This window comes from Balaenoptera musculus, chromosome 15 (genome assembly GCF_009873245.2).
Source record: "Balaenoptera musculus isolate JJ_BM4_2016_0621 chromosome 15, mBalMus1.pri.v3, whole genome shotgun sequence".
In the NCBI taxonomy this organism is placed as follows: Eukaryota; Metazoa; Chordata; class Mammalia; order Artiodactyla; family Balaenopteridae; genus Balaenoptera; species Balaenoptera musculus.
In genome coordinates this window covers 5,687,919-5,703,290 of record NC_045799.1, presented here as the reverse complement: position 1 = coordinate 5,703,290, position 15,372 = coordinate 5,687,919, and the positions used below count along the sequence as shown (strand labels likewise).

The following is a 15,372-nucleotide window of genomic DNA, read 5'->3' as shown; positions in this document are numbered from 1 at the left end:
CTCAGCAGCTTGTTTGTGCCATTAAATAATGACATGAGTTTAGGAGAACATGGATCTCAGGCCAGAGTCACCATTCCTAAACTCCCCCAGCCCCTTCCTTTCCTAGAGCAGGAAAAGCGGAAAAGACCACAGGGTTTGGGATGAAACTCGGAGGGTCACTTCACCGCTCCATTAAAGCACACTCCTGCGTACACCTGAGAAAACGTCTCACAGATGATCCCGAAACGCTGCCCAGATGCCAAAGGGGCCCATCAGGTGGAGCCGGCAGACACCCCCGATCTAACCTTCATCTGAAAGGGCGAGGCCCAGGGGGCCAGGGTTAAAGCCCTCTCCAAGGCCCTTCAGCTACCAGGAGCAGAGCCCAAGTCTCCTGATTCCGGACTTGTTAATAGCAATACAGGCATTTATTCATCAAACTGTGTCAAGGAAGCCCTGCTGTGTGCCAAGACCTGGGTTGGGCATGGGGACACCACAGCGACCAAAACAGACAAAATCCCTTGTCTTCTGGAGACCAAGACAGACAACAGCCACATAAATAAGTAAAAACATGGAGTTTGTCAGGTGGCAATGAGCTTTACGGAGGGAAAGCAAGCAAGGAAGAGGACAGGGAGGGTGGGGGGGTGGAGACACCAGCAGGCAGCAGAGGAAGGCTCGCGGACGAGGCGATTTGGGGAAAAGATCTGAAGGAGCTTAGGGAACAGCCTGCAGCTGTCTGGAGGAATAGCATTCCTGGCTGAGGGGCGCAGCAAGTGCAAAGGCCCTGAGGCAGGAGTGCACACCTGGGATGTGGAGACCAGCAAGGGGGGTGCTGCAGCTGGAGCAGAGTGTGTGAGGGGAGGGGCGGTAGAGTGAGGACAGAGGCTGATGATGACCCCCCAAAGATGGCCATGTCCTAATCCCTGGAACCTGCGAATGTTACCTTATGGAAGGTGACTACGTTGGTCTGTATCAACCATTTACATTCACAACACTTCTGACACCAAATGTTGGCGGGGGGGTTTCTCCCCACACCAACCAGTTCTCCAAATCTCTGGATACCAACTGGGTGTCCAACAATTCAATTCAATTCAATTCTGACACTATCTCCCTGGAGTTAGCACAGACCCTGAGTTTAAGGGCTCAGGCACCAATTGCAAATCCCAGGTTGTCACCTGCACTTTTGACCGACTGGCTATAAATCAGGGGTTTCCACACCCCCCTCCTCAGGTTTGATAACTTGCTAGAACAGCTTACAGAACTCAAGAAGGCGCTTTACTTACTATTACCCATTTTTATAAAGGATACAACCCAGCATCGGCCACGTGAAAGAGATGCTCAGGGAAAAGTGCAGTGGGAGAAGGAGCACGCGGCCCCCGGGCCTCCCCAACTGCCATGGTCCCTCACCTCCATGCGGTCACCAACCTGGAAGCTCTCCAAACCCTCCTTCAGGTCAGGGGTGGGGCTGAAGATTTCGACCCTCCAATCACAGAGTCTCTTTGCTCAGTCAAGAGTCACCTCATTAGCATAAACTCAGGTAGGGTTGAAAGGAGCTAGTTATGAAAAACTAGACAGTCCTAAAACTCCTATTCTTCCCAGCACTCAGGAAATTCCAAGGCGTCTAGCAGCTCTGTTCCAGGAATCAGAGACCAAAGACCAAATATTTATTTTTTAATATGTCCCGCCTTGCAAAAGGGACTTTGCAGATGTGATTGAGGATGTTGAGATGGGGAGATTTTCCTGGGTTGTGTGGGTGAGCCCGAAGTAACCACAGGGTCCCTGGAAGACAGAAGGAGGAGGGCTGGACAGAAAGATGTGAAGAGACCTAAAGATGCTACCCTGTGGGCCTTAGAGATGGTGAAGGGGCCAGCCCTCTTTAGACTTCAGACCTCTAGAACTATAAATTTGTGTTGCTTTAAGGCACTAAGTTTGTGGTACACTCAGCCATCTGTATCCATGGGTTCAACCAACCACGGATCAAAAATAGTCAGAAAAAAATTCCAGAAAGTTCCAAAATGCAAAACTTGAACTTGCTGCATGCGGATAGCATTTACATTGTATTAGGTACTTTAAGTAATCTAGAGATGATTTAAAGCGTACAGAGGATGTGTGTAGGTTATACGCAAATACAGAGAGGGGTCCTGGAACCAATCCCCCGTAGAAAGTGAGGCACGACTGTAGTTTGTCACCACGGTCACTGGTAAGGGGAAACTTGGTCGGAGGCGAGGGTCAGATCCTGTAGGTTCTTTTTGGTTCTTTTACTCCGAGCGGGGTGGGAGCCCGTGGGGGGCTTTGAGCAGAGAACTCTTGTTTAACAGCATCACTCTGGCTGCCAAGATGTGCTCTGCTTACATCATCTCATTTAATGCTCCCAACAACCCTAAGAGATTATTATTGTTGTGCCCACTTTATAGAAGAGAAAACTGAGGCTTGAGGAGCTATGTGATGTGCCCAAGGTCACTCAGCTCATAAGAGGCTCCAAGTTCATCCTTTAATAGGGCATACAAGGTCCTTTGTTTAGTGGCCCCACTCACTGTAGGAGTTTCCCCTCAACTGTCCCTAAAATAAATGCTCAGCTCTCTACTCTCCCCCGTCACTGTCTCCTGCAGATGCCCTTCCCAAGGGACAGACAACACCAGAGAGCAGACTCCTGAGCGCCAATCCAGGGGCTGGACATCACTGGGGGGGTGGTTTCTAGGAGGCCGGATGGGGGTGCTCCAACCCCATTTCCTTCCCTTCCTCAGCTGTGAGTTCTTAAGTAAGTGGACCCCACCCCTCAAAATCTCCCCATAACTCCCAGGCTTCTGTTGGCTTGATTTCAGTTTCCGTAATTCGGTGGTTCTCAACTGGGAGCGACTGTGCCTCCCAGGGGACATTTGGCAATATCTGGGGGCATTAGTGGTTGCCACAACAGGGGAATGCTACTGGTGTCTAGAGGGTGGCGGTCTACAACACACAGGACGGCCCCACAGCAGACAATGCCCGGCCCCAAACGCCGGTGGCGCCGAGGCTGAGAATCCCCTCACTTAACCTCTTCCCATCACAGGTCTCCCGCTGGCCTTGGCTTTCTCCCCTGGGGTCTGTCCTCCGCTCCGTGGGCTCAGGGCCTTCTACCTGGGGTTTTTGCACACTTGGACTGCACACCTGGCTAACATCTCTTCAGCTGGTGCTAATCCTTCCCCCAATGCTGGCCATTGTCTGGCCTCTCCCGTGATCATTCATTTGCTCGCCTGCTCTCTTTGCCATTGCATGCGCCATCCAAGAGAGGGGGGCCTCATTCCCCCCACCCCCGTTCACAGCGTATCCTCAGTGCCCAGAACACTGCCCGCAGCCCATGTATGTCCCAAATGTCCTTGTTGAACAGTGAATGTGGCAGAGGACATATCAGACCCTGGGCCTGACACCAAAGTTCTTGTTCTGTCCACCGGGCACAGGACTGGCTTCAGGACCCGGAGCAGCATGGAAACGCAGGGCCTTCTGGAGCACAGAGCCCTGGGTGACCGCCCAGGCCACACGCCCTCGTCGGGGGGGCGGGGGCGGGTAGCTGGCACCATTTTACAGCACTGGCCGCTGATGCTGGGATATGACTTGTGGCCACACTGCAGTGCTCACGGAACTAAGGTAGGGCCAGCCCAGGGCCTGCGTTCCATGGAGTGGGGGCCTTGAGACCCTGCCCCACTCGGCCACCTCCTCCGTCACCAGAGAGCCATGGCTGGGAGAGGGCGGGTGAGAAGGACTGAGTGCCAGGGAAGGCAGCGCTGTCCTCCCGGGCCAGGTGCACTTTGTCTCTGTCCAAACAGCTGTCACAAATCCAGAGACTTTGGAGAGTTCTGTGTTTTTCCTCTTCTATTTTTATTTCCTCAAATCTAAGACCAAGAGAGGCCGGGGCCAGAGTCTTGAAGGGGTCTGAGCCAGGAGGACCCGATCCACAGGCAGAGGGGAAGCATGTCTAGGTCACGGTCAGTATCCCTAGAAGGGGTGGACGGGCTCCAACCTGAGTGCAGGGCTGGGGCCCCGAGAAGGACTGGGTCCTGGGAGAGAGGGTAGGAAGTTGCCCAAGGTCCCACAGCTAACAAAATGAGTTAGTTAGGCTTTGAGCTGGCGCTGATCCCAGGCCCCTCTGCCCAGCATGCACTCCCTCTGTGGCCCGGGGATGCACCTCCATCTCAAATAAATATGTGTAAGAAGGCAGCAGAGGTCTTCTCCCAGGGGAAGCGAGCGTGCTCTCAGCTGCCTCCGTGTGTGACCTTGACCGGGTGCCACTTCCCATCCCAAACGCCAGGTAGAGGGGTTTGAGTGCTCACCCCACCTCCAGCCTCTGCAGATGGGAGACGGGAAAGGCTCAACTGGGGCAGGGAAGATTAAAATGCCACGTCCTCCTTGAAGCCCTCCCTTATTCCCTTACCCACCCCCCAGCTCTTCCCATCAAGTCCTCTTCTGCTCTTAGCATGTCCTATGACCCCACTGCCAAGTCCCTCTGGGGCCCTCAAAGCCTTTGCCTCGCTGACTTCATTCCTGCCTGACTCACTCTGCTCCGGCCACAAGGGCGGGCTTCCTTGCTGTTCCTCCAACCTGGCAAGCAAGTCCCACCTCAGGGCCTTTGCACGTGCAAATCCTTCAGGCAGAAATGCTCTTGCCCATGGGGACCCCCATCGCTCCCCACTCAGAGTCCTTCCCTGACCATGCTTTCCAAGAGCCTCTCTGCTGACACCACCCACCCTTCCCTGGCTCACTCTTTCTTCCCAGCATGCATCACTAAATGGGTCACCCCCAGCCGGCTTGTCCATCAGGCACAGCAGACACCGTGCTCGGGAGCCACGGTACTTTTAGGAGCCCACAAAAAATATTTTAATATCTTCTGAAATGAGAAGATAAAAAAATATGATGCAGCCTGGTTAATATTCATCTCTATACCAACACAATCGTGAAGGAAAATCTGTATTATTTTATACAGAGGAAGAAGCCTGCGCAGCCGTGGTGCGGTACCAGATACTATTTGTTTCCTGTGCCCTCGAACATGTGCTTCCCTGAGCGGATGCTTTGCTCCTGTATCTCCAGCGCCCGCAGCCTGGCACACAGAGGACGCACAAGGAACTAGTGAATGAGCGAATGAATGAATGAAGGCTCCTGGCCAAAGAGGAAGCCTGTGCAGCCCTCAGAGACACCTTTGCACCTGTGAAGGGCACTGTGGTTCAGCCATCCTTGTTTATGGTCTGCCCACTCCTCCAGAGCTGACACGGCCCGGCACCCTGTGCTGCACCTGGCTAAAGCGTGACTGGGTGAAGGTTCAGAGTTGGGGGGAAGCTGGGCTGGGCTCCCAAGTCCCTTTCTAGTCGTGGGACGAGACAAGGAGCTGCAGCGCTCACACGGCAGCACGGACGGCAGCCAGGGGCATTGTGAGGACCACGGTGCTCTACGAGGTCCCAAAACTCTGCAGCAGGAAAGCGGGGGCAAGGCCTCAGGGGCGGGACGTGTAGCTTCATGAGAGTGGGCTGAACGGTGGTACCCCAAAAGATACGCCCACATCCTAATCCCTAGTACCCGGGAATGTGACCTTATTTGGAAAAAAAGGTCTTTGCAGATGTAATTAAGGATCTCAAGGCGAGGAGATCATCCTGGATTATCTGGGTGAACCCTAAATCCAGTGACAAGTGTCCTTTTAAGAGACGTGCAGAGGAAGGACATAGAAAAATGGAGAAGCCATGTGAAGACCGTGGCAGAGATTGGAGAGACGCAGCCACAAGCCAAGGATGCCGGCAGCCACCAAAGGATGGAAGAGACACGGAAGGTTCCTCCCCTGAAGCATCTGTAGGGAGTATGGCCCCAAGGACACCTTGAGTTTGGACTTACAGCCTCCAGAACTGTGAGGATAAATTTCTAGTTTTTTAAATCACTAGTTTGTACTTTGTGATGGCAGCCTCAGGAAATTAATACACTCAGCTTCTCCAAAAGATCTGGACAGAGGGAAGGACTCAAAATGTACACGTGAGAATTTTCTGAGCAGATGGCCCCAGTGACCACTGCTGACCCTCCCAGGCTCCCAGCAAGGTCCACACACTACCGTCACCAGGCAATGAAGCAGAAATCAGAGGTCAGGCAAGCTATACTGTACAGCAGGCAGGGCTGACGGGCCCAGCCAGGGGGGAAGCTAGAAGTTCGGCAACACGTTCACAGAGGAAGGCCCTCGAGCTGCTTGGAAGCAGGAGGGAGACCAAGAGCCTGAGCCTGTGGTCCAGGAACTTGGCATGGGTTCAGGGATGGACGTAGGGAATTGGGGAAGGTCGTTTGGAGAGTAAGGGCTGGGGGCCGGGAATCCCCACATTTCGTGAGCAGACCCAGGAGACTCTAACTCAGGGAAGCATGGGATCGAGCCCAGGCTTTGGGTCCCAATTCCGGTACCAGCAATTATTAGCCAGTGAGTAAATTCCTTCACTTCTTCAGGCCCTCTCAGCACGGCCAGCGACGACGTCAGGCCAAGTGGTGGGAGCCGTGGTCCCTGACAGAGGTGCTCTGTGAGCGGGACAGGGAGAAGAGGCGCCAACGCAAAATGCTCCAAGGTAACAATGAGCAAGAGAGGTGGGAACCAGGCGAGGGCAAGGTGAAGGCCAAAGACGAGGCCACCTGCGGTGCTGCAGCCACAGACACACCTGCCTACAGGGGTCCAGCTGGAAAGGGGAAAGTGAGCCAGAAGTGAACAAAAGGCTTCTCCTCTTCCCCCAGAGTGTGTGGCTCTTTCAGTCCAGCCTTTACTTTCCTACTCTTAATAGAGACATGGGGACAAATCAATAAATACCTACAATTTTTAAAACAGCAACTGACATTCGCACCTTCATGAGACAGACAACAGGGAGCAGTGGAGACTGTGGCAACAACTGCTCTTTGGCTCCAGCCGGGAGCTGCCACGCAGGAACGGGGCCCAGGGTGGCCAGATCTGCAGACTGCTCAAGGGAAGGCAGAATCTGAGGGTTTTTTTCACCCCAATCTTCTGAGTTTCAAAAATGTGTTGGCAACGAACTCAACCATGCAGGAGGGATAAGATACGGCTGCAGGCGGCATCTGGCCCTCTGGTTTGCAGCTCTGGTCTTCAGCCTGGAAACAGAACAAAAGCTAGATCACGCATCAGGACAATGACAGGAGGGTTTGGAAATCACAGGGGCTGGAACTTGTTAGGAGCGGCTGCTTCATTTGAGGCAACAGGGCAAGAGCAAGCAGCCGGCCAGGGAATGGGCCCAGAGTCTAACCATCAGGTGACCTCAGCGTGCACTTCAAAGCGGAAAGGGACCCAAGACGCTGCTCCACGCTGCACGGCTGCATGCTGCTGCATGCACAGCGGGCCCCTGGCTACCTTCACCAGGCCCGCTGTGGGCCATCTCCAGCTCAAGCCGGGAGCCAGCAGCAGCACCCAAGCCGCTGAAATAATTTGCACTGGACAGTGTTGGCTCCGGGGTCTGCGCCGCTTTAAAGTTTTGGGTGTACACTCCCCCTACCCCCCACTACTATTTCTTTTTCTTTCTTGTGCCTCTATTTTATTGGGATGACTAAATCTTTCAACTATGTTAGCAGTAAACACAGCTAATTTACCCCCTGCCTCTTTGAAACAGCTGCTGACAGCTGCACTGTAATTCAATCAAGGATCTTTGTAGTTGAGCCTACCAAATTCACATTTGTTGTTTGGTTCCATCTCTCCTGCCCGGAGCCCCACACAGCTGCATCAAATATTGACGAGCGTCCCTCTCTCCCCAGGGCCTGAATGATAAACAGCGTGTTAATGGTGGAGGCCAAGGCAAAGAGTTCTCAGCACACCAAGAGAACTCCAATATCCAGGCGCTGAGAGAAAAAACAACACAGACATACACAGGCCCAAAACCAGAACCCTTTTTATTTTGTCTATTTATACAGCATTTTCTCTGAGGACTGCTCTATGTAACGGCTGAAGGTACATTGGTCTGACCATTAATAAATAGTCTTAAATAAGAAAATAAACAGGTTGGAGGGAAGCGAGTAAGCTCATCGTCCTGAACAAGGGATTGGAGAGGGTCTAAAATGAGCTTCAGACGGACATAAATAATTTCTTTGTTTAGTAACAACTATTTACATGCTTCAGTGTACAAATGATGCTAGCCAGACGTCGGCCGGGGTATACGTGGTGACAAAACTTGCACCAGGAGGGAATCACAGCAAAATCCCCAGATCTGTCAACAGACAAAACAAAATGTAACAAAAACACCGACTCTTCCCCATTGACCAGGCAGAGTGAAGGCTGCAGCCCAAGCTACTGAAGAAGAAAACATAAAAGAAAATGAAAACAGTGTCCCTGTGTTTCCAGGAACCAACTTAATCCACATGGAGAAGCAGTTTCCCACTAGACCAGATCCCAGGGGCCACAGGCCTCCCCGGGATAATCCTGTTCTTTGTTCACAGAGAGTCTGGTCGTCTCCAAGGCTGTACTGCAGCTGGAAGCGGGGTGCACACCATTTAGGGGACCCACCAGCTAAGGCAAGGGAGGCTCATGGCAAGAGCCACGTCAGAAATGGCACCTTCGAGTCAGGACACTCTCACGACAGCTTCAGGAGCCTTCTGTTTGAGATTCACATCTGCACACCCTGCATCCAGCAGACCTCCCACCGTGTCACCTTTCCCTTACTTCAAGGGGCCGATTCTTGCACAGAGTCCTCTAAAAGGGGTCTGCAAACGAAAGGAGGTGACCACGGAGGCCCTCATCAGAGCCCAGACTCCAGGACGCTGCTATCGATGACCAACTTGGGGGACTGACGGTCCTCCTGCCCACCCACCCCTGCTGAAGGCTAGCGTGCTTCTGAAAATAGGGCTATGGTGGCCGGAACTCAGGATCAAGCTGCAAGTTCTGTCCTGAGCTGTCCTCCTCCATCTGCCAACCCTCACTGACTTCCTACCATGGGGAGTGTTGGAAAACCAATTCCAGGCGTCTGCCGGTGCGTCACATGCCTATTTTAATTTCTGCCACCACGCACTCGGCTGAATGATGGAACCTATTTATTCTTCAAGGTCAACTCCAAGCAGAAAATTTCCGTCTCCCCTGCTGGCCAAATCTTGGCTTTTGGGTGAGTTTACGTAAACAGTGGGCTTCGGCAAGCCTCGGAATGAAACCGGAATGGCACGGAGACGGGGCCTCCCCTCCCTCCGCCGGCCACAGCTTCTGTTTATGGAAATCAGAGTAAACCAAGAAATGGGGATAAATTGTTTAGGAAAATATATCTCTACCATCCTAACCATTTTCATTCATTCGTTTTATTGTGACATTTATTACAGGGACTTCCGCGTTAGTCTTCCTCTCGCACAGAGACGGACGTGCCCACCCCTGGCCACGCCCCCTTCCTCCCGCTGCTGGTGGCCGGGCTGAAGGGTGTCATCATTACCCCTGGGAACGAGTCGGTGCACAACTGAGACTTCACAGCCAGCGATCGGGGCCCGGCAATTTTTCTTGATATATGTTTTCCCTGTTAGGTTTTGCCTGCAGCAGCTTGCAGGATCTTGTCTGTAGGATGCCGACGAAAAACGGATCAAAAGCCATCTGCCTCTCAAATTCCTTAACACTCCTACAGCGCTGCAGTTGGGGAGGGGGACGGGAAGGCCTCGCGAAAGGCAGTTGGTCTGCGGGCTCCTCGCCGAGGTGGTGGGAGAGACCCAGGATCTGGAAAAACGTGGCCCCGAAGCGTCTGACTTCCAGGAGGGGCTAGTGGCAACCACAGGCCCGGACAACCATGTTTCTGTATTTCTTCAGGATGACGTTGGAACTGTCATCGAAGTAGAGCACGGAAATGGCATTGAGCTGAGTCGGAGCACAGCAAGGCTTGGGCACCGTTTCCGGGTTGATGAAGTGCACCTGGAACACACACCAAAACGGTGGCAGTGGTGAGACCCGGTGAGTCACGCCTCCCTGGCCTCAGTACTTCTAAAAGGAACAGGTACTGCTTGGACAAAAATCCCCGCAGGTGACACTTACCGCTCACTCCCAGTTCTAAGCGCTTGATGGGTAACTAACTCAGTTCTGGGGTTATTCTTGATTCACAGATGAGAGAACCAAAGCATAGAGGGTCACACAGCACACGGCTAGGAAGACACTTGGGGCCAGGAATGTGGGGCTGTCCTGTGCACTGCGGGATGTTTAACAGCATCCCTGGGCTGCACCCACTAGAGGTCGGAGGCACGCCACCCCCCCCCCCCCCCGCCAACCGTGACAACTAAAAATGTCTCCAGACATTGTCAAATATCCCCTGGGAGGCAAAACTGCCCCAAGTGGAGAACCACTGGGCTAGACGAGGGTCGGCCTGCAGGCCGATCCCTGCTCCACCACCTGTTTTTACGAATAAAGTTTTATTGGCACACGGCCACGCCCATTCGTCTACACAACATCTGTGGCTGCTTCTGCTTCTGCATTACACAGCATCTGTGGTGAAAAGGTGCAGCATAGGCTTTCAACTCTCGAAGCTGAAAATATTTACTATCTGGCCCTTTCCAGAAAAAGGTTGCTGACCTCTGGGCCAGACCTGTCCTATCCAAGAAAAATATCATGCAAACCACATGTGTAATTTAAAATGTTCTAGTAGCCACATTTTAAAAGGTGAAAAAGAAAGAGGTGAAATTAATTTAAACAGTATATTTACTCTAACCCCAGATTTCAAAAAATTATCATTTCAACATATACTTAGCATAAGAAATCATTAATGAGATATTTTACATTTTTTTATACTAAGTCTTCAAAACCCAGTGTGTATTTTGTAGTTGTAAAACATCTCGATTCAGACTGGCCACGTTTCAAGTACTCAAGAGACACACTTAAAAGTGGTTACTGTATTGGATGGTGTGAGTCTAGACTATATTAGACTATTCTGCATCTTGAGCAATAACAATGAGAGGAAAAGAATTTGGGCAAACACTTGGGTGGACGTCAACAAGAAAGGAGAAGGTCCAGAAGGTAAGAATGAAGAAAGAAGTCAGCCAGTTGCCCAGGTTTATTGTTCCTTCTGGCTCGTGGGCTCCTACGCACCTTACAGGTGGTGGGGCTCAGGGACAAACAAATTCAAACGACGGCAGGGGCCACGCAAGTGCCACGGATGAGCAAACTGGGCCAGAAGTCAGACCATAGGGTCCAGTGAGGACTGGGGCAAACCAAAGGGAGACGGACACAAGCTGCCCAAAGCCAGTGCGATCAGATGTACCGAGTGCTCAGGACAGGCCAGCTGTCAGTCCTGTTTTGTTTTTATGAGAAACTTCCAGGTTTCTAACACACCACGTGGGCCAACCGAAAACCCTGTGGATGACCCCCTGCCCCCAAGCCCCAGTCTATGACCTCCCACGTAGGTCAGCGCGCTTTTTAAACTGTTTTTTACGGATCGTCTCAAACCTTACAAATCTAAACCCTCCCCCATCTCCTCCATCCTTGAATAATGTTAAAGCAAATCCCAGATGTTAGCTCACTTCCTCTGTATTTCACTAGGACTCTCTAGAAAGCAAGGATTCACCTCCTTTTCAAACATGACCTTCGTTTCAGAATAATCAAAGGACTCATTCTGATCCTAGAGCTTTCTGGTGAACTGCAGATTGAGAGGGTGTCACAGGGCGGCCGGGCTTCTGCTCCATGGGCCGTGAAGGCAGGGCTCAAAGAAGGGTGGAGGTGTGCTCCTGGCAGCCTGGGAGACACCCCCGTCACTCTGGTCCTTGGAGCAGGACAGAACGGGGACACTGGCACGGGGGACAAGTTCAGGCCAAGGAACAGGCTGGGGTGACTATTCATTTCCAGCCTGAAGACCTTCAGTCCTGAATAGGGCTTCAGAGTTTACTGCTGTGAGAGCGGGGGTCCTGGCAAAGCAATGCTTAAAAAAGAGGCCTTCCCTCAAAGGGCAGAGCCTGATCCAAATAAACGGAACAGGGGAGTGAGAAGTAACACACGGGGCAGGGACAGGGAAGAGGGAGGCAGGTTACTAAGCAAAAGAAGCACAAAGCTCTGCAACAAACAGACCCGCGGTACAGAGGAGATGGGCCTGGGTAATGAGCTCTCTATCACTAGAAGCATTCAAGCCAGAGAGGATGACCAGTTGTCAGGGAAGGCCCAGATAACGTTCACAGCAAGGAGGAAGATAACCAACGTCTCTGAACCTCAGGTTCTAAGCTAAAGAACAAAGTCTCTAACTCGTATCACTCTTGTTGTTGGTAAAGTAGTAAAAATAACATCTATTGAGTGTCCTCCGCGCCGGATACCCCCTTAACAGCTTTAATTGCATCATCACACTGAATCCTCCAATGACCCCGTGAAAGTTCAAAGAGCCCCACGGCTACCCCCCATCTCTCTATCCTATTATCCTGTTTGCCATCTTCCTGTCGTTCCCCTCTCCCTGAAGTTCCCGCATTTGTTTACTTGACTGTTTCCTTGCCTGGAAAATGAGGCTCTGAGTGCAGGGACCACGTCTGTGATGTTCCCTGTATGCTGTTCCCTGTAGCGCCCCCAGCTGCCAGCGCAGGGTCTACATGTAGTAGATGCTCAATAAACACCCTTGAATGGCCGAACCACAAAGTTCAAGGCTAGGAGGCAAAGCCACGAGCTCTGGGAGGGGATGAGCCCTCAAGCCTACCCAACCTGGAGGAAGCCCAGACGTTGCAGGGCCTGTGGATGTGGATGCTGACAACCAGGGACAACGGTCGCCTGACAGAGGCAGGGCCAGCGCGACTGCCGTTAGGCACAGTGACCTTTACCCACGATACCTTTAGAAGTCCGTGAAACTGTTCTAACTGCTTTTACAATTAGGAGAAATAAATGCACTCTGGGGTTGCAGACATACACGAAGATTATAATGCATGTTATTAAATATAATTTTTAATCTTGTTTTATGGAGGTAGGGCCCACGAAAGCAAAAGTGCCCTGGGCTCCTGAAAGTCATGATGTGGCCTTGGCCAGAGACCTGCTGTGGCCCCAGCTCGGAGGAGCGCGAGGCGGGATCTGGTGGCCCTGCCCCCCCAGCTGCCCACAGCCCGGCCGGCGCGCAGGCCACTCACCAGCGTCTGCACGATGGCATGGTTGGTGGCGTTCATGTAGGAGTTCAGAGGGAAGGCACACTCCCCCTCGCAGTAGTAGGCGGCATAGCCTTCGGGCGCTATGATCCAGTCCTGCGGGAGAGAGCGGAGGACCAGGCGGGGCGCGGGTTCAGAACCACGTGGAAAGTGGGAGCCGCAGGGTCCTGCCCTCTAGGCCGAAACATTCCTCCTGTGGGCCGGACCCCGAAGCTCCCAGAGGTCAAAGGCATGGCCCACCTCCTCCTGGGCAGCTGGGGCTCCTACAGAGGTAGTCGTTCATGGTCCCAACAGACTGCAGAGTGAGGGAAAGACCACCGGGGGCTGGGCTGAGCCCAGAAGGAACACTTGATCTTCATCGGAAGGTGGCACAGGGAGGGGTGATTAGGGTGGCATCACCCTTACCCCTACTAGGTGGTAATCCGTGGGCGGTTTGCTTTAAACAAAGCCTCCAGGCCTCACTTCAGCCACCCAGGAGAGAGATGACAGTATAGCCGAGCCAGCACAGTGCCCGGTACACGTGTGCGACTCAGTAAAGGACGCACGTGGTCGGGTTAGCACAGAAATGTTGTCCTAGCAAAACATATACCCCTCAGGGACTCAAGTGCATCTGGGGCCTCTGTTCCAGCACTAGAACGTAAGCGCGGCCTGGCACCTCTTAGACCATGGATGTTGTCATAAGAGTGAGGACACAGTCACAGGAGGACTCCAAGCCGGCCGTGTGCACAAGTGCCCTGGGGGTGTATCTGAGGACATGATGCCCTGGGAAGAATCTGGACCCTCCCACTGAACTACAAGCTCGCTGAAGGGAGAACAACAAAACCAGTGGCCCTGATGATCTTATGACAGCACCCTGTCCGGGGATATTTGGGCTCCATGAGGGCAGGCACATTGCTATGCCCAGGGCTGCACCTCTAGTGCCTAGAAAAGGGCCCAGAATGTCACAGATACTCATAAATAGTGGAGATAACTCTTTTTCTAGGATTCAACCCCTGCCCTTTGCCCTGCTCCAGTCAAATGATTCCAGAGGGGCAGCCATGGTCCTAGGACATGATCCCAGCCCTAAAACAGCTGATTGGTTCAGGAACAAGCACCTGACCCGAGCTGGGCCAATCAGCACCTTCTCTGGGAATTGGAATCACAGACGGGGGAAGGAGGAGGAGACAGGGCAGAGGGTGGAAGCCCGTCCCCCAGGCAGCTGGATTCCAGCACACGGACTCGGCCATGTCTGAGAGAAGCAGCCAGTGCAGGATGGAAATGGGGTTCACATGGAGAATGAGGTTCAGAGTCCACATTGTTTGGGTTTCTGGTTCTAGCTTGAGTCTCAACCATGTTTCTGCTCTTGGGTTTCATGGGGCATCCCTGGAGCCTCTAGTTAGGACGCGATACCGGAGTCTCAAGAGATGAGAAACACGGCTCACTGCACATGTGGGGCCCAGCCCCACCACCGGGGGAGCACGGGGGAGCCCACACTAGAGGCCTCACACATCCGGGGCCGATCCAGCCACCCCCCACCCCCTTACCTGCCAGCCCAGGTCCCGGAAGCTGACGTACAGCTCGTGCTTCTTACAGGCCTGCCTCTGGTCGCTGCTGCTGTTTTCTGAGGAGCAGCACCGGGGAGAGGAAAAGGAGACACACACAGATTAGAGTTTCCTCAGTCTAAGACAGTGGTGTGATCCCAAGCAAACTCTGAAAGCTGGAGGGTGACCTTCCTGACACAGAAGCCGTTCAAGCACCTGTAGCCTCAAAACTCATTTCCATCCCCAGCAAACGGCCTCTGTAAGGGAGGTACCAATGCCCCCGTCTCCCTGACGCAGTCTTGGCTCACAGCTCTCTCTGGACCCTTCTGTGGACGCTGTTTTCTCTTGTTTGGATGCTGACATCTGCGTGGGTTCCATCTCCATCCACCTCCCACACGCTGGCTGCAAGAGCCTGCCCAGAGGGGCTGCTTCCACTCAACCTCGCTTTGTGAGGCCCGCCCGCCTCACCATGCTCAGCCCCGTGGAGCGGGCAGGAGGGGACACGGACAGGGCCTGGGACAAAGCCCCACCATCAAGAAGAAATGAGAGGGCAAAAGTCAAGTCCCACTGACCTTCCAGAAAAACACAATACTGAGGTTTCTCTGAGGAACGAAAATGATGCACTGGGGTTTTCCAGAAGTATGTAAAGTTTGTAGGAACTTTGGGTTAGGAATTGAGCCCTTGTAAACATGTAGAAATCTGTTTCTCTATCTCTCTCTTTGTGTCTATGTCTCTCTCTGTCTCTATCTCTCTCTGACACACACACACACACACACACACACACACACACACACACACAGCTGCCACTGCACAACCTTCCTGAACCCAGAAG

The 15,372-nt window shown here is 52.9% G+C and overlaps 1 protein-coding gene across 2 annotated transcripts in view; it reads right to left on the bottom strand.

Moving 5' to 3' along the window:
* Nucleotides 1-6,800: 6,800 nt before the first annotated feature.
* Nucleotides 6,801-15,372, bottom strand: part of BMP7 (bone morphogenetic protein 7) — a 93,188-nt gene continuing 84,616 nt past the window's right edge. The window contains exons 5-7 of one of the 2 annotated variants that reach the window (XM_036827062.1): nt 14,544-14,620; nt 13,006-13,116; nt 6,801-7,065 (exon numbers count right to left, since the gene is read on the bottom strand). In XM_036827062.1, the coding sequence (XP_036682957.1) occupies nt 6,949-7,065; nt 13,006-13,116; nt 14,544-14,620 (305 nt within the window). In that variant the 3' untranslated portion in view covers nt 6,801-6,948. Of the gene's footprint in view, nt 7,066-9,227; nt 9,839-13,005; nt 13,117-14,543; nt 14,621-15,372 lie in introns of those variants that run through there. The other variant, XM_036827061.1, reaches the window with a different exon arrangement.